General features: G+C 42.2%; 2 protein-coding genes across 6 annotated transcripts in view; one reads left to right on the forward strand and one right to left on the reverse strand.

Annotated features, from left to right (window-relative positions):
- Positions 1 to 23: 23 nt before the first annotated feature.
- Positions 24 to 3,688, forward strand: LOC116846547 (ribosome-releasing factor 2, mitochondrial). Of its 3 annotated transcripts, none has more exons than XM_032820520.1 (4): positions 24 to 191; positions 475 to 771; positions 923 to 2,697; positions 3,234 to 3,688. In XM_032820520.1, exons 2-4 carry the CDS (start codon positions 624 to 626, stop codon positions 3,630 to 3,632), a joined length of 2,322 nt encoding a protein of 773 aa, XP_032676411.1. In that variant the 5' UTR covers positions 24 to 191; positions 475 to 623; the 3' UTR covers positions 3,633 to 3,688. The 3 variants fall into 3 exon arrangements, with proteins under 3 accessions (XP_032676411.1, XP_032676410.1, XP_032676413.1); XM_032820519.1 differs by having other exon boundaries at positions 29 to 395; XM_032820522.1 differs by having other exon boundaries at positions 30 to 771; positions 3,234 to 3,380; positions 3,471 to 3,688.
- The window catches only part of LOC116846549 (transcription factor kayak), a 46,607-nt gene continuing 42,865 nt past the window's right edge, over positions 3,684 to 7,425 (reverse strand). For all 3 annotated transcript variants that reach the window (XM_032820524.1, XM_032820525.1, XM_032820526.1), the window contains exons 2-3: positions 5,863 to 6,279; positions 3,684 to 5,685 (exon numbers count right to left, since the gene is read on the reverse strand). In XM_032820524.1, the coding sequence (XP_032676415.1) occupies positions 5,128 to 5,685; positions 5,863 to 6,279 (975 nt within the window). In that variant the 3' untranslated portion in view covers positions 3,684 to 5,127. The remainder of the gene's footprint in view (positions 5,686 to 5,862; positions 6,280 to 7,425) is intronic.

Raw genomic sequence — 7,425 nt, forward strand, 5'->3', positions numbered from 1 at the left:
TAACGTGGACGTGTACGAGAAATTGAGATCGTGGTACGACTCAATAATGGGTCAGCCGCCTCTTATTTCTCAAATAATATAACTCAATGACGAAATAGATTGACTTTTTATTTTTCAATAGTATGACCGAAAAGTGATTCAGGTTTTTTATCTACTGCTAAGAAATAATAGTCCATTTAACTTAATGTTAGGTAATTGTGTACAGAAAAATAAAAATCCATTTGCACTTGAAATGCATAATTAACCTAAAAGAATAATTCCTATGCTTTTTAAAACTGCACGTTATATAAAGTTATCACATTATTATACTATTAACAAGTCAATAAGTTTTTTATGAAACACTGAAGAGAAATGTAACGTTTCTTCGATTATTCGACAAATTTATCTAATATAGTGTATGTGCGTTTTCCCGGCTCGTGTAATACGAGGGATAAGTGCTCAATTGTAAAATGACTGCACTCATTCTTGTTTTAGATAACAACCCTATCAAAATATACAAAGTTTATACACGTTTGTCATGTAAAAATAATAATTTCGGGTAAACACACAGTATTCTTAATCAAGAAACAAGTTTGCAAAACAGGTTGTGTTCTGCAAGTTCGACAAGTAAAACTATCAACAAGATGTTGAAGCATAATTTTGTAAGGACTTCGTGGTGTAAACTACGCATACGATATACGCATAAAAGTGCTTCTCTCCCAGAGACAAAAGGAAAAGAATTGGAGATTACTAAGATTCGTAACATTGGCATATTGGCACATATTGATGCTGGTTAGTATTGTTGCTTTCATCCTATTGATTGTACACGATAAATTTATTTTCAATCACTAAAAATTACTTTAATTACAAGTTAATACAAGTTTTATTCAAAATTTACCTGATCCAACTGCTGTATACTTTAACACAAATATTTTTTCTTTAGGAAAAACCACGACGACAGAAAGAATGTTATTCTATTCAGGCTTGATCAAAAGCATGGGAGAGGTACACCATGGTAACACAGTCACTGATTATATGGAACAAGAACGTCAACGTGGGATAACCATCACCTCAGCTGCTGTTACATTCAACTGGAAAGATTATCGCTTCAATTTGATAGATACTCCGGGCCATATAGATTTTACCATGCAGGTGGAGCAAACTCTGCAAATATTGGATGGTGCAATTGTAGTTTTGGATGGTACAGCTGGTGTAGAGGCGCAGACATTGACAGTTTCCAGGCAGGCTGATAGGTACAATATTCCAAGAATAATTTATATTAACAAAATGGACAGACCAGATGCTGATTTTAACATGTGTTTACGTTCCATCGAATCCAAGTTGAATGTAGAGACATTACCCACCCAAATTCCTGTGCAGAAGGCAGGAGTCTTAGAGGCTATTGTGGATGTGATAAATATGGAGAAGTTAATTTTTGACAACAAATATATGGGTATGAATTTAACAAGAAGGAAAATGACTGAAAATGATGATGGCAGACTCTGGGAGGTTGCTAGTGAGAAACGACAAGCGTTGACCGATAAACTGTCGGGTTTGGACGATAAGTTGGCCGACATCGTTATCGAACAAGAGTCTTTAGAGAACGTGCCAGCGCAGGCATTAGTGGAGTCCTTGCGTAACGTTGCTGTGAACAGGAAAGGCGTACCTGTGATGTTAGGCAGCTCCTACAAGAACATGGGAGTGCAGCCTCTGATGGACAGCGTCGTCCTTTACTTACCGTCTCCGAAGAACGTGAATAAGTCGAAGTCGTATCGGCACTTCGGGGATACCCTGGCGGCACGTGTCTTTAAGATTGTTCATGACAAGCACAAAGGCCCGGTTACCTTCTTCAGGATCTACTCCGGCAATATGAAGAAGGGCCAAAAACTGTATAACGTGACGCGCGAGCAGAGTGAACAATGTGTTCATTTGTACATCGCCTGCGCCGACGACTACGAGGAGGTGGCAGAGGTGACCTACGGTAATATCGCGGCAGTGGCTGGACTGAAAAACACCGTCACCGGCGACCTGGTGACGACGAGCGCGAGCGCAGCCAGCCACGCTAAGCAGGCCATGTTGAAGGAAAATCCCAACCATACAGAGTACGTGGACAATTTCTTCGCGTCCGGCGTGAAGTTGCTGGACCCAGTGTTCTTCTGCTCCATAGAACCGCCTTCTCTGTTGGCGCAGTCGCCCCTCGAAGTCGCTCTTCAGGAATTGCAGAGGGAGGATCCCAGTTTACGGGTGAAGAATGATCCAGACACGGAGCAGATCGTCCTTGAAGGCATGGGCGAGTTACATATCGAGATCATCAAGGAAAGGATCAAGAGGGAGTACAAGATCGACGTAGACTTGGGTCCTCTGCAGATAGCTTACAAGGAGACGATCCGGGATGCTGTGAAAGACACGTTGGTCACCGAACACAAAGTGGGTAATACAAGTCATCGGGTCACTATAACGATGTCTTTGATACCCAATCACAAGGGTCAAGAGAAGCTGCTTTTGGACAAGTCTTGTTCGGACAACGCGTCCAACATTGACAAAATTCATCCACGAATGATGAACGCAATTAAGAAGGGCGTGACCGCTGCATTATTGTACGGCGTGAAGCTGAGTTGCCCGGTGATCAATGTCGGCGTCAAGCTGCATTGGCTGGAGTTAGGACGCGGTACTTCGGACACCATGGTCTCCGCCGCTACCTCGCAATGTATTCGGAAGGTCGGTGGTTTGTGTCTTAAGTTACACACACGATCAGTTCTATCATTTGACGATTACTCGTTGGATTTAGCTACTTGCTCCTATATATCTATCGCATGATAGGCAAGAACTCAGAATTGATTGACGGGTTCACACCGTCTCACTTTTGCGTGACTACTCACCGATGTCAATATAAATTTATGTAAATGTGGAAATTATTTAATTACCACTTATCTGTTTATTCAACGGGAAAGAATTATTAATTTCGAGAGTTGAAAGACAATCATATTAAGTGAACTATAAGGCCAATAAGATCCATGTGTTGGATGCTAATGCGAATAATTATTAGAATGGGAGGATGTTTGACATCCTCCCGTACGTGCCGAAATTTTTCCTGCGAATGTGTTTGTGCTAGATCGAAAGTACCAAAGACTATTCTATTGTCAGCGTATCAAAAAATTAAACTATATATTGTTGTCGAAATAATTATTGTAATTCCTACTTTTGACAGAATGTTTAACGATAAACAATACCGTTGTATCTTGTTCTACATACAGTTGCTGAGAGACGGATATACTATGTTATTGGAGCCTATCATGCGACTGGAGATTGTCGTGCCGCAGGAATATTCTCCGAGCATCATCGCGGATCTAACTCGCAGGCGAGCCGAGATGCAACAGGTCGATATGCGTGGCAACAACAAGGCGAGTAAATCCGCTTTATACGTTAGTGTTAGTAAGAAATTCCAACTGTACGACTCACAGCTTATGTTAGATTCGTGTCTTATGTTACAGGTAATCGATGCTCACGCACCGTTATCAGAATTATTGGGATACTCGACGGCATTGAGGATTATGTCGTCGGGCAACGCGACGTTCTCACTGGAGTTCAGTCATTATCAACTGATGACTGAAGCCGATGAGGACGAGGCGATTAGAAAATCTAAAGGGTTCTAATAATGTTACCATATTCTAATAATGTGAGAACGAATAAAGATACGGAGAATATATAATTTCATCGCGTTTTATTGACTCAATCTAATCAAAATATATTGCAACATTATTGATGGTGCCTTACAATCTCCATATACGTTCCTCAACAGCGACCACCAAGTATGACGTCGGAAAATTCTCGGTAGATCAGTCGCAGAGCATGAAAGAGAAGTCGTCACGCTATCAAAAGAAGAGATCTTACCCGCTATTGGTTTCCGCGCATCATACTCTAGTAGTCACGCATGAATATATTAATATTGCTTAAGATCATGCAAAAATGTCATACATCGTAAAATATATGTATGTGTGTATATATATTATACGTACGGAGGGATTAAATGTTATAATGTCGAGTGAGACTGGAAAAAACGACAGTCGCGTATAAAAACTTATTTATGTCGTCGCGGGTAAGACGAAAGCGAGACAATTGAATTCTTCTATCTTCACCGTGCGAGATCGCACAATAATTCGTGCAATTTCATTTACCCGCGCAACTCTTAAATATTTCTTTGAATTATGCGAACTGTTGTTGTGTACGTGTATATGTGTTTGTGTATTGATCGATGTTTTAAGCGCAATTCAAAGAGCTCTTATCGTTCCTTAATGTACTTAGAAGTTTTGAGCTAAACATGTTTTTTCTGTCTTAACTTCTAGTATCCTCAAAGTGTAGAATTACAAGTATAAAATTTCCTTCATCTTTCGTTGCATCGCTTAGAAAATGACAAATCTTACTTTCATTAATCCTAATTTGTTAACTTTAAACGTTAAATATATTCGTATCACTTGTATGCAGACATTATTGCATCAGTCTGCCGACCATTTTCTATAAGTGCGCGGACAATTTGGCGCGCCTTATCTTCCCTTTCAAAACATATTTCTCTCTTTCTCCTACGATTTACATCTGCAACGAGTAACAAGATAGAACAATTCGTTCATGGATCTCAATACAAGATTATAATCCAAGAATTTTAGACTCGCGTGTTGGCGTTTACGTATGGCGCGAAATACTGAGACCGTTAAAACGCAAATCTGTGAAATTGCTAAAATCTAAATACGATAAATCGTATTCTTTTATTTTCAAGATCAAAAAATGTGCTTGCATAGCACGTATCGTACAAAAACAAACAATGTCAATGATAATCTTTGCTCCGTTACTTTCTCTTAAAAAGACCCATCTGTTGATTCGTTCAGAAACACGTCGTCAACCTCATACAACGGTCCAACGACCTAAGAATTTTTTACAGAAAAAATGCATCGTGGATCGCGCTTCCTAGTAAGCAGAGTCGCAATGAAAGAGCTTTTGACGGCGATCAAAGATTTCGTTGCAAAGCGCTCGCGTAATACTTCGGTTATTCCCTCCCTCAGAGAAAAAAAGAAACTCGAGCTTCGCGTCATGGTACTTCCGTTCTCATTCGGAATCGTCCTCCTCGTTCGATTCGTACTCCACGTCATCGTGGCGTCACAAGCTCACGAGCTTGGGATTCGCGTCCGGCGAGCTAAGGTCCACAGCGGACAGGTTGCTCCTCTGTTGCGTAGAGCACGACGGTATCAAGGGTGTCGTGACTGGTGTGAGACCGGTGCCACCTTCCATGAGGGAGTCGAAGTTGAACGGTATACCGCTAGTCGGAGTAGTGATCGGCATACCATCCATCGAGGTCTTCATGAAAGACGGCGTCTCTATGGTCTTGAAGACCAACGTGTCCGGCCTGTCCTTAGGCTCCGCGAACAGCGACAGGGAATTCAGTCTGTTGTTGTTGTCGAACCCGACCGGCAGTGAATTGGGTCTGTTCGGTCTCGTAGCGGCTACCATGGCGTCGCTGCCTTTTGTGGGCTCGGCGAATTGATCTTCCGGCATATCGGGCTTTATCACGGGCTTCACATCCGGCGGGGACGTGGATCGCAGCCGGCAGACCGCTCTGTGAGCGTCCAACAGCAATTCCAATTCCTCTTTAAGTTGCTGCAGATTTTGTATCTCTTCTGTCAGATTAAGCTTCTTCTCTTCCAAGCCCTTGGTCTCCTGCAAGAACAACATACTTTAGTATAGAATACTTTATAGACCATCTTCTTGTATTCTAAACCAAGTTCTTATTGCTCAGAATATCGCGAGGCTGACCATAGTTCTCTTCGTTTTTATACGGATGTAATGTAACGTTTAGAGCTTAATTTATAAACAAGAGGATCCGTCGATGCTTACTTCAATTAGGGCATTGGTGTGATCCATCCTTCGTTTGCGGCATCTGGCCGCTGCCATCTTGTTCCTTTCGCGCCGGATCTGTCGTCTCGCCTCCTCCTCGGGAGTCATCCCGATCGTTCTGTTGGGCCTTCTGCCGCCCATATTGCGTCTAACCGACTGCTGCTGCGGTTGCGTCTGCTGGCTCTCGATGAGGGTAGTCGTTGGCGGGAGGTGGTGCGCCGCCGTGTTTTGCGTTTGTGCCGGGGTCGGCTGAGACGGCTCGACCAGCGGCGGCACAAAGCCGGCTTCGCGACTGTGCGACGCTGACTCGCTCGTCAGCTCCAAAAAGGTCTGCTCGATGCTGCGAAGCGTGGTTGGCGTCAGCGTCGGCGTCGTCCTGGTCGGAACTCCACTATGCAACCCGTCCAGAGATACCAGCTGTAACATGAGAACGATGCAACGTGTTAGTCGAGAGGTGTATCTTTAGGATTGAGTCTACAGGAAAAAGATCTACTTTATGTCACGGTATTTGCCTTTTATTACGTAACTAAAGCGTTTTTTTCCTTGTTAATAAATTATCATCATTATCATTACGTATTGTGTCAACAAGATTAATAAGATTTACGTAATAATACAGACTCAATAAGATTGTTGTAAACTCCTTTCATTTCGATGTGTTTTAATAGAAAAATAAAGTGCATTGAGGAGGAAAAATATTTACAAATTTATCTGTGGGACATAAAGTTTATTCGCAGAAATAAACTTTATATCTCACAAGATACATCTTTAAGTATTTTTTTTTTTAGTATGGCAAAAGCGCGAGTAGTTTGTATACTGAGAAAAAAATGTGAAATGTGAAAAAAATGAGAACAAACTTGAAAATGTAGGATGTAAAGTTTATTTCACAAAAATAAACTTTGTACCCCGGAAATTAATTTTCGAGTGTTTTTTCTCGGTGCAAAGAATATCGATAAAAGCTAATCGATCTTGTATTCCTTCACCTCGTTCTACTTTTATGCGAAATGTGAAAATTATTCGATACGCAATTCTGAGGATTCTCGGTGGCGTGATTTCGTTCACGTTAAGGAGATTGGCACTAATGTAGGAGTGCGATGCGTTATCTTCGCTTTGCCGTGTCAATATCAGTCGGTTAATCTCACGAAGATGATTCGATAAAAATATCCGTGATCCAATAGCCGATAACGTATCGCTGCGTCGGTCGGATAGATCGTAAGAGTTTCTCTTTCTCTCTCTGCGACAGGGACGAGCGTCCCATCGTCGTTGAAATTATGCTACGATCTGCCCCCGTCCCTCTCCGCGCGTTGTTTTTTTTCGCGTGTCGCCTTCTCGCCATGCTTCGTTTCTCAAGCTGCAATTTACAAACATCGTGCGACTCGCGTGTACATTAACGTTGCGCAATGTCGTAATTTGCGTCGAATTAAAAGCGTCGTTTCCATGCCGCGGCGAGACAAAAAATTCGCGGTCACTCGCGATTTCATGAGAGCGAAGAAGAGAGAGAAGGAGGAAGGGAGTGTGTGTGTGTGTGTGTGTGTGTGTGTGTGTGTGTGTGTGTGTGTGTGTGTG

Source organism: Odontomachus brunneus, unplaced genomic scaffold (genome assembly GCF_010583005.1).
Source record: "Odontomachus brunneus isolate Ranch 3 - 2012 unplaced genomic scaffold, Obru_v1 Obru_scaffold_065, whole genome shotgun sequence".
Taxonomy (NCBI): Eukaryota; Metazoa; Arthropoda; class Insecta; order Hymenoptera; family Formicidae; genus Odontomachus; species Odontomachus brunneus.

Excerpts from the sequence above, each read along its gene's own strand:
- LOC116846547 (XM_032820520.1), top strand. The coding sequence starts at position 624 with ATGTTGAAGCATAATTTTGTAAGGACTTCGTGGTGTAAACTACGCATA. Across the intron at positions 772-922 it reads ATTGGCACATATTGATGCTG|GAAAAACCACGACGACAGAA; the intron begins GTTAGTATTGTT and ends TTTTTTCTTTAG. Across the intron at positions 2,698-3,233 it reads CCTCGCAATGTATTCGGAAG|TTGCTGAGAGACGGATATAC; the intron begins GTCGGTGGTTTG and ends TTCTACATACAG.